The sequence below is a fragment of the Callorhinus ursinus genome, unplaced genomic scaffold (genome assembly GCF_003265705.2).
Source record: "Callorhinus ursinus isolate GAN/ISIS: 27379988/994484 unplaced genomic scaffold, GSC_fseal_2.0 scaffold15, whole genome shotgun sequence".
Classification (NCBI taxonomy): Eukaryota; Metazoa; Chordata; class Mammalia; order Carnivora; family Otariidae; genus Callorhinus; species Callorhinus ursinus.
The window spans coordinates 42,327,705-42,353,344 of record NW_027397077.1 but is presented as its reverse complement, the minus strand read 5'-3'; the positions used below and the strand labels follow the sequence as shown (position 1 = coordinate 42,353,344).

At 57.3% G+C, this 25,640-nt stretch overlaps 1 protein-coding gene across 5 annotated transcripts in view; it reads left to right on the top strand.

Moving 5' to 3' along the window:
• The window catches only part of PLXND1 (plexin D1), a 58,395-nt gene that overhangs the window by 10,115 nt on the left and 22,640 nt on the right, over positions 1–25,640 (top strand). For 3 of the 5 annotated variants that reach the window (XR_012380966.1, XM_073901686.1, XM_073901685.1), the window contains exons 2-13: positions 8,284–8,460; positions 11,173–11,304; positions 11,565–11,665; positions 11,763–11,892; positions 13,336–13,513; positions 13,644–13,752; positions 14,189–14,291; positions 20,042–20,143; positions 22,719–22,826; positions 23,047–23,140; positions 24,115–24,269; positions 25,107–25,258. Coding sequence is in view for 4 of the 5 variants with exons in the window: in XM_073901686.1 (XP_073757787.1) it covers positions 8,284–8,460; positions 11,173–11,304; positions 11,565–11,665; positions 11,763–11,892; positions 13,336–13,513; positions 13,644–13,752; positions 14,189–14,291; positions 20,042–20,143; positions 22,719–22,826; positions 23,047–23,140; positions 24,115–24,269; positions 25,107–25,258 (1,541 nt within the window). In the remaining variant the exon portion in view is untranslated. The remainder of the gene's footprint in view (positions 1–8,283; positions 8,461–11,172; positions 11,305–11,564; positions 11,666–11,762; positions 11,893–13,335; positions 13,514–13,643; positions 13,753–14,188; positions 14,292–20,041; positions 20,144–22,718; positions 22,827–23,046; positions 23,141–24,114; positions 24,270–25,106; positions 25,259–25,640) is intronic. The other 2 variants (XM_025885203.2, XM_073901687.1) reach the window with 2 other exon arrangements.

The window sequence follows — 25,640 nt, the reverse complement described above, 5'->3', positions numbered from 1 at the left end:
AAGTGGAGGCCAGGCCCGGGAAAGGAGCTAAATGGGTATCTGCGGTCACCTCCACCCCCATGCCCCTCTCAGGGCCCGTCCAACATCTGTATTTGAAGTGAACGAGCCCTCCAGAAGCGGCCATCTCCTTGATGGGCCTCAGTTTCCCTAGTTTGCCACCCAGGGCCTTTCCAGCTCCAGGCAGCCAGGCCCCCAGCAGCTGTTGGCCCTGCCCAGCAGAGCACTGGGGGGACAGGCTGTGGTTAAGGGCAAGGACTCCGGAGCCAGCCTGCCTAGGTTTCAGGCTCGCATCTGGCCATTCTGGCTGTGTGACCCTGGACAAGTCGCTGCTCTGTGCCTCAGTTTCCCTTGCTGTAAAGTAGCACCGACTTATTAGGGTTAAATTGAGGCTATACAGGCCGGGGCACAAAGCCAACTTACTATTGTGTTGTTGCTACTACTGTATTGTTACTATTTTAAAAGCTGTCCCTTCCCGACTTGGGGGTGATCTCTGAACTGAGATGTGGGCAGCTGGAGAGAGGGACCCCTGTGTCACCTCCGTGTCCCCAGTACATGGAACCCAGCCCAGAGATGTTTGCTGGGGCCTCCAAGCCAGCCCTGTCTCCTCTGCTGTGCCCACAGTCAGTTATATGATGACTCTGGGAGGGAGGCCAGCACTCAGTGGACAGGGAGGAGGGTGTGAGTTCCAGTCCCTAGGGCTCCTTGGCCCCAGGAGGAGGAAGGCCAAATGTGCCCAAGAGAGGCAGCTGCGGCTCTCAGCTTCTCCTGGCCCACATCCCCTCTAGGGGAAGAGGCTGGGACAGAAACTGTTCCAGGGAAAGGAGGGGCTGGAGCCGCAGTGCTCTGCTGCCCCGCCCCCCATTAGAGCTGGTGGGGCAGAGAGTGACTACCCCAGGCAGGGAAGAGTTGCTGGCTGCCCATCCCACACTGGGCTCCTCTGGGACCCCAGGGGGAAGGGCTGGAAATGGGGCCAGGCTGGGCCAGAATGAGAAACAGCTTTAAGAAGGGGGAGCTGGGTGTCTGGGGGGGGGGGGGCATGTCCAGCTAACAAAACAATGGCTGCTTGAGTCAGCAGCTGCGGTAGGAGTTCCCAGGCAGGCCTGAGCAGAGGGGGCTTCGGCCGGGCTCCCAACACGCGTGTCGTGGGTGAGGGTGGATGTGGTGGAGTGGCTCATCCTGGGCGGCTCCTGTGTGACCTGCCCAGCTAATGGGGAACGTTGACTGAGAATCTGCAGGGGTCAGTACCGAGGGCTGCTGTGAGCTGAGCCCTTTCCGGCAGCCCTCGATGGAGAGTGCAGTTATTGTCCCCATTTTACAGATGCGGAGACTGAGGCTCAGACAGGAAGCAGCATCCCATGGTGAGTAATGAGCCACGAGACTTGCTATGTCAGGAGCCTCAGTTTCTCTGTCTGTAACATGGGGACACAACAAGCGTGTGGCTGTGAAGTAGCTCTGCTCAGGGCCTACACATAGCACGTCTTCAGTCCAGCCGGACCTCTGACCTCAGCCTGGGGAATGTCCTTCCAGAGTGCAGCCAGCTTGGTGGCTGGGCCTGGGGTGCCAGTTGTGGCTAGACAGACATATCGTGCTCAGGATGGCCTGGCTGTCTGGTTCACACAACCCTTCTAGACGGTGCTCAGCTGGACTGGATGAATGCTGCCCGGTGCTGCCTTCCCACCCAACTCTGGGGCTGGGTGACCCACCTTGCGCAGAGAGGGGATCAGGGAAACAGAGGCAGGCCTCTCTGAAACGCTGGAAGGGTCTACCCCAGCTGCCCTGTCCATTGCTACTTCTCGGGGCTCCCCCCGCCCCCACTGCCTGATTCAGGCAGCCTGGGGTCAGGTAGGGGATTATGGCGCTGTATGGCCTGAGGAAGCCTCTGCCCCTCTCTGTACCTTGGTTTCACCTGGGCTCAGAGCCAGGCCTCTTGGCTGTTGTTCTGTGGCCCAGTTGCATGCTCTGTCCCCGCCTACCCCTCCAGGAAGTAAATGTCTTGATCACCCACTGGGAGGTGCTGGTATTTCCTTCCCAGGCAGCGGTCGGCTTCCTCCACGGTGTGGGGGCCTTTGCCGCTTGCCCCTTAGAGCCAGGTCCATCCTGTTTCCTCCCTGGGCTGGCGCACAGTAGGCCCACGGCTCTTTCCATGACTCAGTTTACTGTCAGTGGAGGTGTCCACTCAGGGGAGCCATAGCCCATTAGCTGCGGTTTCTGAGAAGCTGCACCGGCTAACGTGGGAGGGAGGAGTTTGGGTTTGGAGTCACAGGCTGACTGACCTGACCTGACTGAATACCCGCGTGGTCAGCCACGAGGGTGACCTCGAGAATGCTTCCCCCTTTAACGTCAGGGCTTCTGAAGAAGGGTGGGGGAAGGACTGCTCACCTGGGCTTTGTGTGAGGCAACATTCCTGCAGAGTTTAGTGGTTCTTTTGTCTAGGCCTCCTGCAGACTGCCTGTCAGACCCCCGTGACCACCCTACCTGATGCTTGCTTGTTCCCTCTCCTCTAGTCCTTGTCTCTGGGGCATTCTCCTGAGGGAGAATTCCTTGTCCTTGGCTGTCCAAGCTGCGGGAAGAGTTGGCAGGGGAGGGCGTTGAGGGGAGCCCCAGAGGGGGCAGGCCAGGTAGAGCAGGACCTTGAGGGCCCAGGAGCAAAGTTTGGGTTTATGGAGGGCACTAGGGATCCACTGATGGCTGTTGAGCTGCAGAGGGGACACAGACTGGTTTGTGGTTGCTTTTTTTTTTTTAATAAACTTTTTATTTTGGAATACTTTTAGATTTACAGGAAAGTTAGGATGATAGTACAGATAGTTCCTGCATAGCCTTCCCTCCATTTTCCCCATTGCTAAGGTTTTACGTTCCCATGGTACATTTGTCAAAACTAAGAAACCAACATTAGTACTTTGCTCTCAACTGAACTCCAGACTTTACTCCACGAGTGTTCCTTTTCTTTTCCAGGATCCCATGTTGTACTTAGTGCCTTACACTTTTTTTTTTTAAGATTTTATTTATTTATTTGACAGAGAGAGACACAGCGAGAGAGGGAACACAAGCAGGGGGAGTGGGAGAGGGAGAAGCGGGCTTCCCGCCGAGCAGGGAGCCCGATGCGGGGCTCGATCCCAGGATTCCGGGATCATGACCTTAGCCGAAGGCAGACCCTTAACGGCTGAGCCACCCAGGCACCAACCAGTGCCTTACAGTTTTAAAAAGCTCCCTTTGGCCACTGTGGAGGGAGAGGAGGGGGCTTGGTCGAGTCCCAGCCCAGGTGTATTTTTTAACACCCAAAAGGGATGGTGTGTGCTTCCAGCTCCTCACGGTGAAATTTCACTTTCCTGGGATCTTGGTTCGATAACAGTCAAACACTTGAGGTGGGAAAGTGCCCTCAATTCCCAAGCACAAAGCCCCAACAGCTGGTGTCTTCTATCCCTGGGACAGAACTCCTGGGCCTTGCAGCCCGCCACCTGGCCTACCATTGCTGCCTCACCCTCCTCAGAGTGCCACCTGCAGTGGGGCTGAGGTTTGATGGGGTCTGCAGGCAGGATGCAGAGGCCTGAGAAATTGGGCTCTTGAAGCTCTTGCTCCAGCCGGCTTCCTGGGGAGAGAAAGTCAACACAATTACAGTTGGTAGTGAAATCAATATGTCAAGAGTTTTAATGGGAAAGTGGGCAGAGCTGAGCTTTGGCCCCAGGAGGCAGCTAGCTGAAGAGAGAGGGTGTGTCCTGCTCTCAGAAAAAAAGCTGAGACCCGCAGCAGCTATTGCTCATCCCATTTCAGAGAGGGATACACTGAGGTTCTTAGAGGAACCAAAAGTAGCAGCCCGGTGCTGCCTGGACCTGAACGCCTGACTCCCCTATGTTGCCACACACATAGTAGGCATACAGTTGGCCCATATGTTGCTCTAGTTCTCCAGCACCCAGCATGGCAGTATTGTTCTCAATCGCTGTTTGGAAAAGAAGCAGCTGAATATAGTCAATCACACTTTAGTCAAAATTAGTCTCCTTTCTTTAGTAAACAATCTTCCTAGAGCACAGTCTCCACCCTGGAGAAGCTCATGTTTATGCTACCATGATCAATGAAAGTGGTAACCAGCACAGTGCCGTCCAGAAGAGGGGAGATTTTTTTCTGAGTCACATCTTGAAAGCTGGTGAAAAACTTGCTGCCTGGACATGTTTGGCAAAGGGACTAGCATGAGTCAAGACAAGGGAGACTGATGGGCCAGGGGAAGTATGAGGGCTCAGAGGTGTGGGAAGGGCATTGGCTGCTAAGGGAGTAACGGTTATGAAGGATCAGGAGCCCGGGTGGGAAGGTGTGGCCACACTGGAGGAATTGCAGAGGTTGGTGTGGTCGGAGCAGAGGGTTAGACAGAGGAAAAAAGCGAGACTTGAAGCCTGAGCAGCTGGAACCAGACCACAAAGGCCTTGAATGCCAGGCCTGATCCTGAGGGGAGCTGGGAGCTGGAGATGGGTTTGACGCCAGGGAGGAGTTAACTAGTTTTGTGCTTAGAAAGGTGGCTTTACTGGATTGGAGGGGGCTGCTGGGAGAGGTCAGCCCTCCCCTGCCTCCAGGGGAATTTGTGTTTTGAAAGACCTACGGAAAGTGAGACTTGAAGGAAGGCCGGTGCTAAGGGAGGAATTTCAGGCAGCGTCCGCCGGTCAGGGTGGTATTTTGGGCCCCTGGAGCTAATTGCCCCTGGAGACCAAGTTTGGTGGAGGCCACACTTGGGAGGGCTGCTGTGTCCCCAAGGGCACTGTCCCCCTTTCCCAGGCCTGCAGCCCCCTCCCCCAGCAGGGGAGGCATTTCCCGCCTGCTCCGTGGACATGGGTCTCAGCTTCCACTTTTGAGCCAGTTCGAAGCCTTGTGATTTCCCCTGGCAGTCCGGAGTCAGCTTCCCCTCAGAGCACAGATCATCCAGAGCAGCTGACGGGGGGTTACTTCTCCTTTAAAATTTTTTTTTAGATTTTATTTTTAGGATAAGAGAAAAAAAAAGTTGGAGGAAAGGCTCTTTAGAAAATTCCTTCGGTACAGAATTAATGGCTTGTGAACGTCAGGGCGGGCAGGCGAGAGCTGGATTTCTGGCATGTTCCTGCCTCATTCTCTCTGCCGTGCCCGGCTCACAAATCACCCTCATCTGGGTGCCTCGTCCGGCTTTTCCTGGCTGGCTGGGGTCCCCCATTGTGGGGCCCAGGACAGAAAACCCTAAGGGTGTCATCCGGGGCCTCCTAGGTCTTCCCTTCCCCCCCCCCCCCCCCCCCCCCCCCCAGAGCTCAGGGAGGAAAATCATGTCCTCCAGGCAAGGGTTTACAATTTTAATTTTAAAACAGCTTATTATTTCATGACGCAAGTAATCCATATTCAGTGAAGAGAAGTTATGTAACCCCTAGGAGAAGCTTCCCTCATGGCAGGCCTCAGGCCCAAGTGCCCGCTCTCCTGCCTACTTGCTGACAGAGCCCCCCTCACCTCTTCCCTGCAGCTGCAGGATGGCTGAGGGGTGGGCCCAGGACCAGGAGAGGCCGCTGGGGGAAATGGTCCAGCATCCCCTTTCCACAGCTGTCCCCCACCTCGGGCACACACAGAATGAAGTCAGGCAGGGTAGGTCTGAAGCTGCAGAACAAGAGGGAGCCAATTATGTGACAGTCTGGGGAATGACACTCTGGGCAGAGGGAACAGCATGAGCAAAGGCCCTGAGGTAAGACCCAGTGTTTGAGGAACAGAAACAAGCCTCCTGTGGCTGGAGTGGAGGAGTATGGGTGAGGAGGGTATGGGATGGGTTTAGAAGGGCTGGGGCCCCTGATGGGAGGATTTAGGATTCAGTGTTTATCCTGAGTGTTGTGTAAACCATCAGAGGGTATCAAGCTGGGGAGGCCTCTTTGCATTTTTAAAGGGCTCACTTGGCAGCTGTGTTCAAGGGGACATGTCGAGGTCAGAGCAGGCCCAGAAATGAGGGGCTGGGAGAGCCTCCCGGGTGAGAGGCTGCCTTAAGGGCTCCCGGGCAGTCCAGCTGGAAAGCTTTAGAGGTAGGCACGATTTGTCCCAAATTCCAGTTTATAATATTTGAGTGACAGTCCTATCTGAAATGGCAGCAGCATCAGCTAACACTTCTGGAGCATTTAGGCATAGTGCAGGCGCTTCCCGACGAATGATCTCATCCCACTTCTTGTGAGGGGAGTGCGAGAGAGATGCACCTACTTAATAGTTAAAGAAACGGAGGCTCAGAAAAGCGAGGTCACTTGCCTGGTCACCCCCGGCCATCCTGTGGAAGACCACCTACTCTCGGGTTCTGGCCCAGGGGCGGCCTCAGCCCCAGCCCACCTCTGGGCTCGGGGCCTGGACCCCCAGGGACGCTCTGGGATACAGGTCTCACCTAGAAGCCTGTGGGGCCTGAAACTGTGTTTATTCGCCCAAGGACAGGTGGACCTGATATTTATTGTTTGTTTTTGAAAACTAGCTGGGCTTTTGAGCAAACCGCATACAGGCACATCATCAGTGGCTTAGGCTTGCAAAAAGCACAAATGAGAAATTAAAAAAAGAAAGAAAGAAAGAAGGAAGGAAGGAAGGAAGAAAGGAAAGGAAGAAAGAAAGAGAGAGGGGGAGGGAGGGAGGGAGGAAGGAAGGAAGGAAGAAATAAGAAAACAACAAAAAGACTCTCTAAGTCTGCTCCCTAAAGCTGGTCCTGATGCTACATTCTAGTGACCTTCTGAGTCCCTGCTCAGCTTCCGCTGCCCATGTTCCAGCGTCCAGGTGGCTGAGGGGGGCTCAAGTCTGCTGCTGGTTTCAGTCATAGAGGCATGACACTGCAACTGGTGATCTAAAGCAGGCTCTGTCCCCTCTGAACCTCAGTCTCCCCATCTGTGACATGGGACCTCATAGGGTGGCCAGGATAGAGGGAGTTGATGCCCAGGTCTGGTACAGTGTCAGTTCTCAGTAAACGCAGCCTGTTATTTTTTTTTTAAGATTTTATTTATTTATTTATTTATTTGAGAAATAGAGAGAGAGAACACAGAGAGGGAGAGGGAGAAGCAGACTCCCTGAGGAGCAGGGAGCCTGACGCGGGACTCGATCCCAGGACCCTGAGATCATGACCTGAGCTGAAGGCAGCTTCACCGACTGAGCCACCCAGGCGCCCCAAACACAGCCTATTATGTTCACCATCATGACTATTACCTTATTGTGGATGCACCAGCTCTCCCAAAACGGCCCTATGACGTCCTGTGACTTTCCCCAGCCGGGTATCTTTGTGTCTCGATCCATACGGATTTATGGTGTCACTCAGTGTGGGGGCGGCTCTCCTGGACGATGCGCCATTATCTTCCTGCTCAATCCTGCAGGACCCTAAGGTTGTGTCCCCCTGTCCACTCTTCTAAACCATCCTTGTGTCTGTGTCCTTGTGGATTTGCACGATTATCTTCCCAAAGGTGCTTCCTGGAGGCCTGTTTGGTATTTTTGTGCAAATAGCAGAAGGAACCTTCAGAAGGACCAACAAGACCCAGGGAGGGGGTGGGAACAAGTCCAGGGAATGGCTGGGGGCTGGGGTCACTAGCTCCATTTGTCTCACTCCGACGTGTGCTGGGACTGATTCGCCGCTTGGAGTGGCGCTGGGCTGATGTGGATGGCAGGACTGTGCACTTGGACACGCCTTGCCTTGGTTTGCCCATCTGTAATGTGGGCAGATGAGGGGGATGCATGGTTGTGGGAGAAAGGGAGGGCCTCGGTGTGGGGAGGCCTCAGTCTGGGGTCTGGTGAGCTGCTGGGAATTTGGATGGTGGTGCTGGGGTCAGAGCAGCGGCCCTAGGAGTAGGAAACCCCCTGGTTGCTGTGGAGACCCAGCCAGGGCAGGAGGGACACCTCTTGGGTAGCAGCAGGTAAGCTGAAGGGGAGGATGGCCTCGGGAGGTCTGGTGTGGGCTTTTCTGCTCTGCCGGCTGTGGCCAGCTACGAGGGCCAGCTCCAAGTCCGTGAGGGTGTGTGGCCCTCACCCTGTCCTTACCTCACTGGCCTCCTGACCTTGTCCCTCTGCCAGCTCTTCTTGCCTCCATCACAGAACTTTTCCTGTATGGTCCCTACCTACCTGAAACGTCGTCCCCTTGAGGCAGCTCTGTGACGAATGCTGAGGTCAGGGGTCAGTCTACGGTCAGGGATAGGGTCCTGCTTGTGTTTGGGCCTTAGCCTGGACCTGGGCATGTAAAGCCGCAGCTGGACTTTAAAGCTCTGATGCTGAGGTCTGACATACACTGTGGGCAGGGAGCCAAAGAAGGTTCTAGAGCCAAGGTCTGACATCCTGCTTCTTTTGCAGCTGCAGCCAGAGCAACTGGACTGTGGGGCTGCCCACCTGCAGCACCCTCTGTCCATCCTGCAGCCCCTGAAGGCCACGCCTGTGTTCCGAGCCCCGGGCCTCTCCTCTGTGGCCGTGGCCATGGTCAGCAACTACACCGTGGTCTTCTTGGGCACAGTCAGTGGGCGGCTGCTCAAGGTAGGGCTGGGGGTGTCAGGGCTGGGGAGGCTGAGGGGGTGGAGGAGGTGAGGGGAGGCTGAGTCTGAGGAGGCTGTACATGTGGCCTCTGCAGGCCCGGTATTAGCCCTTGTTCTCTCCGGTTTGCCCTCATACTGTACGGTTTACAAAGCATCTTTCACATCCATTTCTTCTACTCTTGCTCATAACAAGAAGTGCCGTGTCCTGCAGAGGAGGGAAACCAGGCCTGAGAGAGGCCCTTCTCTTGGGTCTCTGGGACTCGGGCTTCGAAGCAGAGGGATCTCTATTTAGGTCTCTGGACTCTGCCACTGCAAGCTACTTGACCTTGGACAGTGCATTTTCTCTCTCTGGGCCTCAGTTTCCCCATCTGTGCAGGGTTGTAAGCCCTGCCTCTTGAGACAGTTGTTGGGCTTTGACAGGGGAAGACCACGGCCTGGCAAGTGGGGGGCTCTCGTTGCCATTTCCTCCCCCTACCCTGCTGGCCTCCCTCTGAAGATTCCCCCTCCCTCACCCACCCCAACCAAGATGACTGGTTTCTGGAGGTAATGATTCCTGGAGCTGGTAAAGGTGAAAGGACTCTTACCACCTTGGGGTAGGAAGGACTTTCCAGGGCCTGGACCAGCTTCCTCCCAGCCACCTCCCATCCCCTGCCTGTCAGGAAAGTCAGCTGCCTGGCACAGCTCCAGTGTATACCAGGCCCTGGCCTAATTGACTCAGATCTGATAACTCAATTCCCTCAGCTGCCCAGGCGGACGCCACGGGCTGGTTGGGTGGGTGGCGGGCTGGGGATCAGTGCCCTGGCTGCCTGGCCCCGGGACCCTAGCTGGTGGGGGAGGTGCCAGGTGTGGGAGCAGGATGGGGGCGGGGGGCACCCTTCTCAGCCTTTGAAGCCCCAGTGAGGGTCCTTAGGACAATGGGACTCATGTTTTGGGGTCAGATTCTTGGATTTAGATCCTGGCTCTGCTGGCCCCAGCTGTGTGACCTAGGGGTGGTTGCTTCTCACCCTGAGCCTCAGTTTCCTCATCTGTCATGGGGGAAATGAGCTGGACCATCCCAGACTGTGGTCAGAGTCTACTGTCCCCTGTGAGGGAGGCAGCGCCAGGATTCCTATTTCACAGATGAGAACACTAAGCTGCCGAGAGGGGAGGTGACTGCCCCAGAGTCACACGGTGAGAGCTGGGGTTGAATTCAAGGCCAGCTGACCAGGAGCCCACATGACCCCTCAACCCAGACCTCTGGACCCACCACCCTGCACTGTGCATTGTCTTCTCCCACCAGCCCTTCGCTGCTCAGGGCTTAGATTACAGCACGAGGCCCGGGCTCTCGAGCACAGTAGATGCTCAATAGATGTTTGAAGGAGTGGAAATTAGCTGAGTATCTGCTGGGTGCCTGAGGGGAAGGCTGGAGACTGAGTGGGGGCCAGGCTGCCTGGGCAGACTCCACCAAGAGGCCACCTGGGATGGACGATATCTCAGGGGCTGCAACAGAGCCTGTGGGAGGCTGGGAAGAGAGTAATTTCAATTTGGTGTGTGGAGAGCATTTGAGAAGCTCTTCTAGAGGAGGTACCGGGAGGGCAGATCTTCGCTGAAGGGAGAGGAAGAGAAACACTCCGGCAGGGAACACAGTGCGCACGAAGGCCTAGAGGCTAGAATGCCGGAGTTGGGTTGAGTGGGTGGAAATGAGCCTGGAGGAGTAAGTTGGGGTCTGTTGTTGGGGCCTCGAATGCCAGAACAAGTTTATTCCATAAGCAGGAGGGAGCTACCAAACGTTTGGAGCCCACAGAGGAGGGCTAGGCAGTAGGAGGCCCCTGGCAGCTGGCCCAGGGAGGCATCTAGACTGCTGGTCCCAACTCAGGGCCTGGCGGGGCCTCCAACAAGGCAGCATGCTAGAAATGTGAGGGGCCAGCCAAAAAAGAACAAAGTTTGGTGGAGCTCTGGTGGGCCTTGTCTGTTCTTAGGAGGACATGCAGAGGGGCTTTCAGAGCTAGAGGAGCTTCTAGGCGTCAGGTAGTCCTGGTCTTCCACCTGCCGGGGCCCTGGGCCCCACCCCCTCCCCTCATCCTTGGACTGTGGGGTCAGACAGGCCTGGGCTTGCACTGTGACCCTGAAGTGTCTTCATTTTATGACTCACCAAGCCTGTAGCCTCTTTGGGCCTCAGTCTCCTCATCTGTGAAATGGGCACAAGAGAGGAGGAATGAGAAGCGTGGCCCCATCAGCACTTTGCAGGCATCTTCTCCACGTGTGCTCACCACAGTCCTGACGGGCGGGAGCCTTCGTGAGTCCCATTGGGTCAGGAAGCTGAGGCTCTGGCGGGGGGAGAGTGACAACTTGTACGTTTGTACAGCTTGTAAATGTCAAAGCCAGAATTCAAACCCACGTCCCTGCTCTCAGGCATGATGCCAGACAGCCTCCCAGAGAATCTTTTGTAAACTGTAAAGTCTGTTATGTATTCACACAGTGGGATGTGTTGGGGAAGATCAGTCAGGGAAGGAGTTCCTGGTGGGGGGACCCAGCAGAGGCACAAGTGTAGAGGCTGGACCCACTGCCCTCCCTTACATGTCCGTGATTTCCCACTAGTCCTGGAAGGCCGGAAAGAGAATGAGGCTGAGACCCCAAGCCTGGGTCGGGTCCCCACCTGCAGGAGCGTATCCCCTGCTGTGGGCACCATCCTGGCGCACCATCACCCTGATGCCCCCACCCCCACCCCCCACAGATCAATCTGAATGAGAGCATGCAGGTGGTGAGCAGGCGGGTGGTGACGGTGGCCTACGGGGAGCCTGTGCACCATGTCATGCAGTTTGACCCAGCAGACGCTGGTTACCTTTATCTGATGACGTCCCACCAGGTAAGGCCAGAGCCCCAGCCTGACAGGGCCCCCAGACATGCGAGCTTTCTTCCTCTTTTCCTCCCCACAGGAGCACCTTCCTTCCCCATCCCCTTTGTCGGCTAGCCCTTCCTCTCCCAGAGCAGACATCACCTCTGCAGGGGAAGCCCTGTTTCCCCACGTGCCCCCTGTTATAGCCTCGAGCCTCAGTTTCCCCAGCGTCTCAGGGCCCTGGCCATGGCTGATTCCCCATGGAGCTGGGCCCTCACCTCTGCCTCTAGATGGCCCGGGTGAAAGTCGCTGCCTGTGCCGTGCACACCACCTGCGGGGACTGTGTGGGGGCCGCCGACGCCTACTGCGGCTGGTGTGCCCTGGAGACACGGTGAGGCTCCCTGGGGCAGAGGCTGGGCACCCCGCGGCGGGGGAGGGGGGTGGGAGGGGAGCCCACTGGAGGCCTGACCAGCGCCCTGCCGCTCCAGGTGCACCCTGCAGCAGGACTGTGCCAACTCTGACCAGCGGCATTTCTGGACCAGTGCCAGCGAGGGCCCCAGCCGCTGTCCTGCCATGACGGTCCTGCCTGCAGAGATCGACGTGCACCAGGAGTACCCAGTGAGTCACGGGGGAGCCAGCGCTCAGCTCGGGGGTGACACGGGGTGGGAAGCCACCCTTCATCTGGCCCCCAAGCCCTGAGAGGTAGAGACTCCTGCACATGGTGTCCCAGGGACCCAGAGGCGAATAATGAGAATGCCTGGGCTTTGCTGAGCTCTCACTGGGTGCTCAGCACTCACTCTGCCTGAGACGGTCACCTCTCTTAGGCCTCACACAACTCTGTGAAGTGGATGCTCTTAACATCCCCATTTTACAGATGAGGAACTTGAAGCACAGAGAGGCAAAGTGACTTGCTCAGGGTCATACAGCTAGGGATTAGGGGAGCTGGGATTTGAACTCAAGTGGGCAGGCCTTAGAGTCTCAGGAGGGGGGGCGCAAGTGGGAGGGTAGAAGGAGAGTGAGTCCCCAGCCCCCACCTCTTCCTGTCCCCAGTACAGGGAGGGGGCAGAGGGGCCACCAAGTGCCAGGCCACTATTTCTTGTTCTCATATGAATCTGCAGTGTGGAGGCCTGGAGCTGCCACAGCCCCCTCCCCACCCATAGCGGGTGGTATGGGGACACGGGCTGAGGGACAGACAGGCCTGGGTCCCCCCCAGCCCTGCCCTCAGTGACTTCTCTGAGGCTGGGTATCCTCATCCATCAACAGGGGGAGATGGTGGTTCTAAAGGGCCAGATGGGGCCTGGGGCTCCTCTGCACCCTTCTCCCCATTATCATATATCACAGAGTCCTTCACATGCTTTATCTCATCAGGCAGACTGGGCATAGGTTTGTCCATCTATCCATTCATTCCATTCATGTATTCATTCATCATGTGTATTCTTGAGCACCTACTATGTGTTAAGTGCAGTTCTGGACTCTGGGGACACAGCATTGAACAAGACAGACAAAGCCTTGGCCCTTGAACAGCTGCTTGTGGGGGCTGAGGGAATAGGCAAGGTAGGCTGTCGAGACGGGGTTGGGGGGCGCGGGAAGTATGATTGTGAAAAGGGAAGCAGAAGAGAGAGGGGTGGGGAATGGGAGCGGGGCGGGGGAATCACTGACATTTTAGACCAGGTCGGAGCTGGCTTTGTGCTGCAAATGGTGCCTTTGAGCAACGCTATGAAGTAGGTGAGTCAGCTGGGTCTCTGGGAAGAGCATTTTGGGCAAAGGGAATTGCCCTGCGGTGAGAATAGATTGGTAGATTTGAGAGACTCTCAGGGGAGGGGGTCAGAGAAGTCACCGGGACCAGATCATGTAAAGCCTCCTCTACTGCTGTCAGGTGGTCCATTTCTTTGTGCAGCTGGGGAAACTGAGGCCTAGAGAGCCCCAGGTAGGATATGGCCCCCTGGCCTGGAGTCCTGGACACCAGTCCCCCCCTTCTCCCAGGGTTGCTAGGGTGCGGGTGGGGCCGTGAGGGGAAAGGCCTGCTCCCCACTCCCCCAGCTGAGGAGCCCTGGCCCCCAGGGCATGATCCTGCAGATCTCTGGCAGCCTGCCCAGCCTCAGTGGCCTGGAGATGACCTGTGACTATGGGAACAACATCCGCACCGTGGCCCGGGTCCCAGGCCCGGCCTTTGGCCACCAAATCGCCTACTGCAACCTCCTGCCGAGGGACCGCTTCCCGCCGTTCCCGCCCCACCAGGGTAAGTGCCTCACTCACTGGGCATCCCACATGGAGGAATGTCAGGCACGGGGGTCCTGCTTTCACAGCCTCCGAGTGGAGATCCCCGACCCCTTTGTCCTTCTCTCCCTGGTTCCCTGGGTCCATTCTAGATCACGTGATTGTTGCGATGTCTGTGAGGGTCAACGGGCGGAATATCGTCAGAGCCAATTTCACCATCTACAATTGCAGCCGCATTGGACAAGTGTATCCGCACACGGCGTGAGTGGGTCAGGGCGCTTGCCTCCAGGTGGTGGGTCGGGGCGGGGGGTGCGGGGAAGGGTCTCTGCTCCCAGGAAGGCCCTTGGAAGACAAATGGTGGTGTCCTAGAGGCAGATAGGACCCTAGCTTGTTCGCTTGCCAGCTCGTTTACTGTGCTGCAAACCCTCACCGGGCTTCTGGGAGCCCTCAGGCTGCAGGGGCAGAGAGAAGTGCTTTCATCACACTTAATTTCGTCTCCTAAAGGTCCTGCTTGTCTCTTTCTTCCTTGCATGCCTCTTGCAGGGAGCTCACTATCTTACAGAGTGCCCAAGCCCCTGATGATGCAGAGGACCTTTTCCCCCTGCGTTGGGATCTGCCTCTTGGGTCCCAGTTCCTGGGGGCACGGGGGGAAGTGAGGGTGGGGAGCCGAGTGTCTGAGGGGCCCCTTGTCTTCCAGCTGCACCAGCTGCCTGTCGGCACAGTGGCCTTGTTTCTGGTGCACCCAGCAGCATGCCTGTGTCTCCAACCAGTCACGGTGTGAGGCCTCCCCCAATCCCGCGGTAAGTTAGGCCTGGGGGGATGCCCTCTGCCTCTTTCATTACCATTTTTTTTAATATGTTGAGAACATTTCCACGTCATTAAATTTTCTTCTTGGCACCAGATCTAACAGCTGCGCTGGGCTCATCACATAACGGCACATTTAACCAATCCCCTATTGTTGGATATACTGATCACTTCCCATTTCTTTCTTGTGTTCTGATATAGCCAGGGCATGGTGTGTGTCCTTGATTATTCCCTGGAGACCAGTTCTAGAAATGGCACTTTGGGGGTAGAAACGTGGCCATATTTTTACACCTTTAACTCAACTGCCTCCAAAAAGCCTGAGCCAGTTTAAACTCCCACCTGCAGTAGGAGAGCCCCTTTCTGCACATTTTGCTGATAACAGCTAGTTTTTGTTTTTGTTTCTTTTTTAAGATTTTATTTATTTGAGAGGAGAGAGAGAGTGAGAAAGAGCATGAGTGGGGGGGTGGGGGGCAGAGGGAGAGGGACAAGCAGACTCCTTGCTCAGCGGGGAGCCTGACATGGGGCTCGATCCCAGGACCCTAAGATCATGACCTGAGCTGAAGGCAGAGGCTTAACTGACCGAGCCACCCAGGCGCCCCGATACTGGCTAGTTTTAAATCTTAGCTGTAACATTTTCAACAACCATGTGGGATCAGGGCATTTGTCCCTGAGGCCAGGAAGTACCAGGCTGGGACCTTGGATCCAAGCCCCTCTGGCTTGGGCCCATGTTCTCCTGCCTTCCCCAGATCAGGAACTGGGCTGAAAGGCCCTCACCTTGGTCTCCCCATGGGTGCTGGGGCCCCCTGGGCAGGTGACTCCTTGGGCAGAGAAGGTGAGCTGGCCTCAGGAACCACATGCGTCCCGGGCCTATTGCTTCCGCTGGTCCCTTGAGCTCTACAGCCAGGATCCAGGCCCTTCTGGGTGCTCTGGAATGGCTGGATCGAATCAATTACACCGGGGTGGGCGTGGTGGGGGGAGTTGGGGGACAGGGGAAATACAAACGAAAATGCCACATACCTTGTGGTTGGTTGGTTTCTGCGGTGTGTTCCCTGGTAGGGTGGCCTTCTGTCTTTGCCCAAAAAACTTCTAAGGTCACCCCAGCCTCGGTCCAGTGATGACCAAAAGGGATTCCTGAGGCTTTGGCTGGGGCCGTCATGCTCAGCCAGGTGGTATGGCTAGATTGGGGCAGGGGTGGGGTGGGGCCAGGGTTTTGAGACCACAGCTCATCCCCTCCTAGACCTCTGTCTTGTGTTAGAGCTGTGAGGGGTCAGGATAAGGCACTGAGTCACTGCCTGAGGCTCCTCTCTCCAGGAAGGGGATGTTCCTGCCCATTTTCCAGATGGTACAACTGAGGTAACCAATACTGTTCTGGGGGCCCTGGTTCCTAATGGGAGGAGGTCACCCTGGGCATGTGTTCCAGGGAAGCAGCCCCAGTCCCCAGAGCATCTGAAGTCCCAGCCTCTTGGCTCTGGGCTCAGAGAATCTCCTCAGGAATCCTCCAAGCAGGTGTAGAGATAAGTGTGCAGGTGCTAAGAGAGGGGCTCCATGGCCCACACCTGGAATCCTCTGGTCTCTGCACCTCCTGCCTGAGCCTCAGAACTGCTTTGAAGAGTCATCCAGGAGCTAAACTCAAAGGACCGACACAGTAACATGGGGCTTCTGGCCCTGGGGGAGAGGCCCAGGGGAGTCTGTGTGGCCAAACCGTAGGGGAGGCCCCCAGGCCTCTGCATTGGACGCCAGGTTTCCAGTCTGGGCCAGCTAGGACTCCTGTTCTCATTTGGGATCCACATCTTCCAGCCCCAAGCCCAGGGCTTGGTACATAGTAGGGACTCAGGGAATGTGAACGCAAAGCATTTGTGTTGGCAGCCTGAGTCCTGTGCTCTAATCTACAGGGATGATGGGGTGAGGAGGACCCAGCCTCAACACGGTTCATTCAGCATTGATTGGGCATCCTTTGTATGCCTGAGTCTGCACGAGGCACTGGGAAAGAACCCAGTTAGGCATAGTTCTGCCCTCCCCATCATGAGTCAAGAGCCCAAAGTGTGAGTTGTGGCTGTGTGATCCTGGGCAAGCTACCAAACCTCTCTGTGCCTGTTTCCGCATTGCCTATTTTACTTACTATAAAATTATCCGTTTTACTACTTCAAAATGGCCTTCCTTCGCTGTGCAGGGAAACTGGAACTGCACCTATGAGGCACTAGCTCCATGCGTGGCCCATAGTAGGTACTCACTAAAAGGCCACTGTGCTCCTCAGGAGCTGGTGGCCGCTTTGCTGGGTGGGCCAGGGAACCCTTCTCTGGGAAGGGGACCTTTGTGCAGGGTCCTGACAGATGCATAGGAGCTCACCAGTCTGGAGGTGTTTCTGTGGCAGCATCTCATAAACCGTCCCCCCCGGGTCTGCAGCTCTAGGGGCCAGGAGCTAGGGTGGGGAGCACAGAGAGGGCCTGTCTTAGAGGATTACTGTAATCTAGCAAGAGAAGAGGCAGCCCCCTCCCCAGGCCTGCAGAAGGCTCTGACTGATACTTAAGTTGGCACTTAATTGCATCTCAGTTAGCCATGCGGGCGCCGTGCTCCTGGTCAGGTGGTGGGTCAGGGAGGTTTGCACAACTGCCTGCGCCCCTTGAGCGCTGGGAGGAGAGAGTAGGGCTTGGGCTAGGCCGGGGAGGTGTCCCAGGGGAGGTGCTGGGGGCTGAGTCTCCTGTTACTTTCCCATTCCCTTGTGGGCCCCAGAAGGGGAAAGTGGAGGAGGGGAGAGGAGATGGGAGGGCAGGCCCCCTCGAAGGCGTGGATGCATCTGTGAAACTGAACTTCATTAGGAGCCAGTGGGGTGAGTGGTTTGGTAGGAACAGGGAACAGCTTAGGGGGCTGTTACGGTACAGAAAGGTAGGAAGGGACCCGGTGTGGTGGTTTCAGGGTCCCTGGGCCAGCCATGTATTGGGACATCAGTTCTTGACCCTTGAACATGGGAGAGACTGCGAGAGAGTCTGTGAGTCCCAGTGTGGGGACAGGTGAGGCCCTCTGTGAACCAGCACACGCTGGGCTCCCATCGGGGTTGATGGTGGCTCCTGGCACTGCTGACCCCAGCATCTGTCCTCATTCCTGGTGTCCCATTCTCAGCTCTGCTGCAGTGTGGGCAATTGGCCGGGGTTTCCTGAACCTGCAGGCTGTGCCCTGTGTGGCACTCCAGCAAAGGGGAGAAACCACTCAGCCTCTTTCTGAGGTGTCCATGGCTTGGCTTGGGATGGGACAGGGAGGCCCCTGTCCTTTGGTTGCATGTGGGGAAACCCTCGTTCAAACTGGACTTGCCCCAACAGAATTAATTGACTTGTGAGTATGAAGTCTGGGGGGTGCGTCACCTTCAGGTACAGCTGGATCCAGGGGTTCCCGCCATGTTTTCGGGACTCCCCACCCCTCTGGGTGGGCTTCATGCTCATGTGGCCCTCTCCTCTTGGTAACCTCAGCCGCTCCAGGCAGGCTCCTGATTTCCTGGCAGCCCCAGAAAACAAAAAGAGCTTCTCTCTCTTATTGGTTCTACAGAAGTCCCATAGCTGACTTTCACTGGCTGAACTAGGGTCACTTATGCTCCCTGAACCAATTGCTGAGGCCAGGGCAGGCCTGGGACACCCGCCTATCCCTGGGGCTAGGGAGTAGAGTCTGTCTTCCCAAACCACAAGCCTGTGGGGAAGTTCCCCAAAGGCCAAGCCAGACTTGGAGGCAGATGGTGGGGGCTGGAGGCTAGCAGCAGACGTTCCAGCTGGCCCCATGGAGGGTTAGCCAACTCTGGGGGGAGGTACCAAAGGAGAGCAAAGGGGTGCCAGGACCCTTAGCCTTGGTCCCACTCCATAGAATGGGTACAGGCCTCCAAGTGGCCATGGGATCATAGATAGGGATCAAGGAGAATGGGGGGCCCTCAAGGGTGGTCCCATGTCATTCCCTCTGGGGGGCCTCCTGTAGAAGCTCCCCCTGCTCCGACCTCACCCCCTAGCCCCTCCTGTCTGCCGCCGACCCACTGGTGGGGTGGAGCTGGGAGGACAGAGCACAGAGCCCCCGGCCAGTCGCAAGGCAGAACTGGCAGGAGCCATGAAGACTGATTGCAAACACGTGGGTTCCATTCTCTGAAATTCCATGGGGTTGACACACGAGACTGCGCCAGACAGCAGCTCAGAGGGACAGGGATTTGTGTGTGCTCACACTGAGCTGGACACGAGCTCCTCCCTCCCAGCCCCGCGGAACTGTCAGCTCAGGAGGCCTCGTCCGGGCCTGGCTGTGCTGTTGTTTCAGCCAAGGCCTCTGCGGCCCGCACCAGGCGCTGCTCCCGGGGAGACGGGCCAGTCTGGGCGAGGTTTCTGGCCTGGTGGTCAGCAAACAGTCGGGACAACTCGGAGGCCTCTGGTGCTGCCCATTCCATCTTGGGCAAACTGCTCTGCTTCTCTGTTCCCCGATTTCCTAGTCTGTAAAATGGGCGTGATGATTGTACGTACCTCACAGGGCTGTTGGGGAGTTGGGATGTGGTGAATTAATACGGTACAGAGTGCTCAGAACTGTTGAGGAACACAGTGAGGGCTGTGTGAGCTAGTGGCTACCACTGGTATGGGCATGGTGATCATTCATTGGCATCCCCTCAAGGTCCAGTGTTATGCTGGGTCTCTGAGGTACCCCTTGAGGAGCTCCCTGTCTGATTAACAGTAATGAGAAAAGACCCCAGGGAGGCCTCCAAATTCTATGCCCAGAGGCCGTTGCCCTGGTTGTGTGACCTCAAGGTGGACACACAGGGATCATTGTGTTTCCAAATCTGTCCCCAGCCAGACGAGGGCAGAGCGGGAAGCCCTCTGGGCTGGAGGGTGGTCAGGCCTTGGTATGGTGTGACTGCTGCAGGGTCCCCAGTCTCCCTCTCTCTCAGGCTCTCGGCGGTCAGCCTCGGAGTGTGAGGAGGCAGGACATGGCCCACTGGGGCCCTCAGGTCAGAAGAACCTAGTGCAGGGTGGGGGCTTCAGACGTAAAGCTCAGAGAGGTCGCTAAGACGGCAGGGTGGGCATTAGCCCTGCCCCCTGGTCTCTGCCCCTCGCCCTAGGCCTCAGGTTTAGGCCTGTTTCTGGCCTGGGAGGCAGACAACAGGAGTTCAGAGACCAGCTCTGCCCTCTGACCTCAGGTATATCACCACCTGCCCTCCCTCACTTCCTTCCTTTTTTGAAGTAGCCCCTGCTCCATCAGGCCTCAGTGGCTGTACCTCCAACATGGGAATGCTGATGCCCAGGCCAGCCCCGGGACTTTCTGGGGGCTGGCGCCTCTGCCCGGAGGCTGTGACTCTCGCCTGCAGAAGTGGGGAAGGGTGTGGAGCCCAGTGGCACCAAGGTCCTCAGAGCCCGTTTCCCATGGGCCATCCAGAAGTCTGGAGTTTCTTTTTTCTGAATCATTTAACATGTGTCAGTCTGGAAGCCGAGTCTCAGAGAGTGGGCGCAGCCCCGCATTTTATAGTTGGGAAAGATGAGGCCCAGAGATGGGGAGGGGGGCCAGCCCCGGAGCAGCCACGGGGGTACTGGTTCCGTCACTGGGCTACTTATTTCATCACTCTGTGCCTCAGTTTTCTCGCCTGTAAAATGGGACCAATAAAGCCTCCTGCCCAGAGGCTTGTCTTGAGGGTCAAATGAGATGGTGTGTGGGAGGGGAGGTAGGCTGGGGTGGCCGTGGGTCCTGTCCTTCTGAAATGCTCCCGCATCACCATCACCTCCTTGTGTTTTGACTGCAGAGCCCGCAGGACTGCCTTCAGATTTTGCCCTCACCCCTGGCACCCATGCCCACAGGCAGCTCACAGAGCATCCCGGTGCATCTGGCCAACGCTGCCTTCCAGGTAGGTGGGGGCCGGGCCCGGGCAGGGCAGGAGGCTGGGGAGAACGCCGTCCCGGATGGGGACCCACGCTTGGGGCCCGGGTCCCACACTTGGTTTTGTGACTCTGAGTTTCCAGGTTCTGTTTGAGAAAGCCCCAGTGTGGTTGCAGGGGGTTGGAGGAAAAGAGAAGTGGGTGGTGAGGGCCCAGCCCGAGGGACAGCAGGTTGCTAACAGCTCCTGAGGGGAACTCTGGTCAGGACCCACTGTGTATGGCAGTGCTTTGGCCGGGACCCCCAGACCCCCCTCCCCTCCGCAGCTCTCCTGACAGAGCTGGGCTGCAGGCCGCGGGTGGACCTGGTCTGCGTCCCGCCCGCCCCGCCCCGGGGCTGAACTGTGATTCTGGACACTCCTTCAGTTCATGGCTGACCTGTCTTACCTGAAGAAGGGCCCTGTGCTGCCCCATGCCCCATTGTCCGGATGGGGAAAAGGAGACCCAGAAAGGGGAAGTAGGTGTACATGACGTAGGGCTGGACTTGCACCCTAGCCCTGGACTCCTAAGACAGTGCTCCTCCCTGCAATCTGCCTTCACCTCCCCACCCCCGCATGGGGAGGAGGAGCGGCAGCTCCTTTCTGGGTACCTCCTGGAAGAGTGTCTTGGGTGGGAAGTGTTGACAAGTTCTGGAAGTGTGCCAGCCATCCCCCTCCCCCCTCCCCACCTCCTGGGGAGTCACCATCTGTTGCTTCCAAGGGGGAGCGGAGGCCTGTGCTAGCTGTCACACGTGGGGAGCCACGTGCCGGGCACCTGGGGTGTGTTGGGCAGCCTTGTGGCTGGGGCTGGAGCTCTGTGAGGGGCAGGGGCCCGCACCCTCTGACTGCACCCTGCCGCCGTTGGGACAGAGCCTCCGGAGCATGACGGCGCCTAGGCTGGCGTGGATGGAGGTGCTGCCCCCTGGGGCTGTGGGAGCCTGGCAGGGGGAGGCCCAGGGTTTGGGTTTGGGTGCTGGCTGCTGCTTCCCAGGGGGATATGTGTCTGCCCTCAGTGTGCCTGAGCGATCTCGGCCCTCCTGGCCCTGGGCCTGCTTCTAGAACACGAAGGGCGGGGCGGGGGGGGGGGTGCGGGCAGAGCCCCCTGCCTGGGCTCTGCAGTAGCCGTGTTTGCTGGGCCTAACCCCCTGGGGAGCCCCAAGATAGCTTGGGCCTGCTGTCCCGAGTGGCTGAGGCCTGAGCCTCGGAGACTCAAGAGGACAGACTCCCCCCTCCTGGCTCAGCATGGGCAAATGAGCTCAACAGCCACCTTCCTGTGTTAGCTTCAGAGGGAATGGGGAGACGGGGCAGGCCAGGGGGGGAGGGGGGTGCTGACCTGTGTTCTCCTCAGGGTGTTACATCTGCTAACAACAGGGACATAAACAGGAAGTCCTGCCACGAGGCTGGCCTAACACACATGGAACCTCAATTTGTTCAGTCAGCAAATATTTATTGATACTGTTCCCCAGAGGCCTCTGCTGGGCAAGATGAGGCTGGGGAGTCGGGCCCTGTTTATTTAGTCAACAAACATGTATCGAGCACCTCCTGCATACTAACAGCCAGCATATATTAGTTACCCACAGCGTGCAACCTGCTAAAGATACATGATCTCCCGTTTCCCCAGCACCCCTACAGAGTAGGGACGCCTGTTTCTCCTGCTCAGTTGAGGAGGCCAAGGCTCAGAGAGGAGAGCCGCTAGCACACGGTTGCACAACTAGGAAGTAGCAGAGCTTGGGATTCAAACCGATGGAGCCTGAGGTGGTTCACTGCCACCCACTGCCCTTGGAGGTGTCCCAGGGGCTGAGACCCAACCCCAACCCTTCCCAGGGGGTGGGGAGACCAGTGTAAATAGGGCCTGGGCTGGGGGATAAGGGTGGGCCTCAACATACAGGGTGGGGGCAGGCTTTAGGAACTTTCCAGAGGCCCTAACATGCACCCAACCCCCTGCTAAATGAGTGAATGATCAAATGAGGGGTGCCCACCTGATTTAAGGGGAGGGTCTGGGAAGTCTTTGGAACATGGGGCATTTGAACTGGATTCTGAAGGCTGTGTTGAGTTTTGCTGGATGGTTAAAGTGGAGACAAGTTGTTTGGGTAGGAGGAATGGATGGGGCAAAGGCCCGGGGGCAGGGCAGCCCGTGCCATGTCAAAGAATGTCCTGCTATGGCTTGGGCATCAGTCTGCGGGACAGAGGTCGGGGGGTTGTAAGGTTCAAAGAACAGGTGGAGTCTCACTGGGATGAATCTTGAATGCCAGACATGCTAAAGAGTCGGGACTTTATGAGCTGAATAAAAAGCCATTGGTTTAGGCCACTGGGGGATGTTGGTGAGGCTTTTAGTAGCATGGAGAGCACAAGGCCAAAGTTCTAGGTGTTCCTGTACTCCTCGTCTCCCTCAAACATTGGACATGAAGGCCAGGAAGGACATTTGGCGGGGGGGGGGGGGGGGGGGGGGGGGGGGGGCGCGGTAGGGGCCTGGGAGTAGGAAGGACTCAGCCCACTCCTCAGGGCAGTAGGCCATGATGTGCTGCTGATGGAGCTAGAGGGTAATGAGTGCTGATCCGACTTTCCTTAGCGCCCCCATGTCTCCCAGGGTGCAGCCCTAGAGTGTAGCTTTGGGCCAGAGGAGATCTTTGAAGCCATATGGGTGAATGAATCCACCGTACGCTGCAACCAAGTGGTGGTGAGTGGTGTGGCTCCAGTGTGGGGGGTGGGGGTGGGGGTGGGGGACAGCCTGCACAAGTCCAGATGCTGTACTCCTTCTTTCTCACCTTATTCCCTTCCTCCTTCTGATCCCCCCTATCCTCAACAGCCCTGCCCTCTCCTCTCTCCAGGACATCCATCCCCTCCCCCAGCAGAGACCCAGACCCATGCTCCCCATGCTCTTTCTTGTCCTTTTGCAGCTGCACACGACCCAGAAGAGCCAGGTGTTTCCACTCAGCCTCCAACTAAAGGGGCAGCCAGCCCGATTCTTGGACAGCCCTGACCCCATGACAGGTGGGGGCCCCCATCTACCCCATATGGCCACAGGGGACTCAGCCTTGATGGGTGGGGCTCTACCTTGGGAGACTCAGCCAGTGCTCACTGCACAGTTACAGATGTTCCATCCTGTTGTTCTCTAACACACAGGTTCTCAGATCCGAGCCTTGCCATTCTGTACTTGGTCACTTGCTTGGTACTTGTTTATTCACTGAGCAGCTACTCTGGGGCAGACTTCTCTATGCGAACGGCTGTGCAGCTGCAGGCCCTTGCTTAGCCTTCCCTTTCTGAGCCTCATCATCCCCAGGTGACATGAGGCACAGGCCCTTTCATGGAAGGCTTGATGAGGACTTGCTGAGATGATGCACACAAATCTTACAGCTGTGTCTGGGATGTAGTTAACACCCTCAAATGGTAGCTGGGGTCCTTACTGTTCCTGCGTGTATTGAATCAGTTCCCCAAGAGCCTGTCCATGGGGAGCCTCGGATATCCCTGGTGGACATGGGGGCCCCCCACATCCTCACCATGAAGGCCCCAGAGAGACCACAGAACCAGCCTGCATACCCAAGGCCCTGAAGAACCCTCTGTGCACTCCCTTTGGGCCACTCCGAGGGTCTGAGACCCTGGCACCTGCAGAGCCCACATTGCTCAGTGGTTCCCCAGCATCCCGGAGCCCCACTGGGGAGTAAACAGACCCACTCAGGTCTGGGTGTGAATCCTGGCCTGCCACTCACAGGCTGTGGGACCTCCCCTCTGAGCCTCAGTCTCTTACTTGTCCAATGGGGTTAGTAAAGCGCGCCCCCTGATTGAATCATGGTGAGGACGGATGATTTTAATGGGGCTGTGACTGTGCTGTGCTGAGCGCCAGCCCTGGAGGGCTTGGAGAATCAGGACTCACCTCTTGAGGGGGATGCCACCGTGAGAGGGAGGGTGCCGAGGGCACCTCGGTCATGGGGGGCTGCTGACTCATGCTGCCTCCATGTCTCTCCCAGTGGAGGTCTATAACTGTGCCATGGGCAGCCCCGACTGTTCTCAGTGCCTGGGTCGGGAGGACCTGGGACACCTGTGCGTGTGGAGTGACGGCTGCCGCCTGCGGGGGCCCCTGCAGCCCCTGCCTGGCACCTGCCCCGCCCCCGAGATCCGCGCGGTAAGCACCCCACCATGGAGGCCCGTCATACCCACGTGCCTACCTGTGCAACACACACAGCAGCCCGCACGGGCCCTCAGACCCGTGGCCCCTGTGCTTCACACGACCGAGCGTGTGCATGCAGGGCGACCTTTTGAGCACCTGCTGGGGGCCAGGCCCCCTCCGCGCCAGAGACACAGCCGTGAACACAACACATAGCACCCTCAACATGGAGCTAATGAGGTCGTGGGGGAGGAGGGTGGGCAGTAATAAGTAAGGAAATAAACAATTTACATAGAGAAGATAAGCGCTATAGAGAAAAACAGAGTAAAGGGGGAAGGCTGGAGTGGGAGAGATGCTGGGGCTCCGGGGCTAGTTTTTATAGTGAGGTCAGGGAAACCTTGCTGATACGGTGGTAACTGAGGTCAGCAGTAACCACCAAGCCTCAGATTTAAGGAAGAGAGTCTTAGGGAGGGATTGCTGTTGGCTTAGCCTGGGTTACGTGCCCCTCCCTGGCCCAGTTAGCTCTGGCCGGGATGCAGGATCATGTGGTCAGACGTGGCCACAGGGAGCAGACCTCACTGTCCCCAGGAGATCCCACCCACCCAAGTTTCATTGATTTTGTGCATGCACACTCACATCCCCACACCCATGTGGGCTCAGTAACCCACATGCACAGCCTCACTGGCAGCCCCAGGGACCTGTCAAGTGAGCAGTGGTCCAACCTTCTCAGAGCCAGAACCTTCTCCTGAGTAGCAGGTGGACGTGGTCCTGCCTCCTCCTGGGTGTGTACGGGACGGGGGGAAAGCTGCTGAAGTCCCAGCCTCAGAACTTCATTCATCCTCTGTCACCTGGCAGATCGAGCCCCTGAGTGGCCCCTTGGACGGCGGGACCCTGCTGACCATCCGAGGCAGGAACCTAGGCCGGCGGCTTAGCGACGTGGCCCATGGCGTGTGGATTGGCAGCGTGGCCTGTGAGCCCCTGGCTGACAGATACACGGTGTCAGAGCAGTGAGTAGTGCGCAGGGCCCAGGGTGGTTCTGAACGACCTCTGGCGACCCGCCCCCAACAGTGCCAGCCACAGTTCTGCCCTCTCCCCTCGGCCATCCTACCCTCCTTGGCAGCCTGCTGCTCCCCAGAATTGGCCCACTGCCAGGTCTCCTGGACCTTGTCAAGCCATTGCCCCCTTCCCTGCGCATCCTGCCCTTTTCTGCTCTGGCCACCCGTCTTTACCCTTCAAGTTCCATTTCAGTGTCTCCTGCTCCGGGAAGCCCTCCCATGTGCCCCTAGACCACTGCACTTCCACAGAAGCCTTGCACTGATAAAAAATAAAACAAAACGACAAAAACCTTGCAGTTAACAAAGCATGGGGCTGCCTGTGTGGTACAAAGGT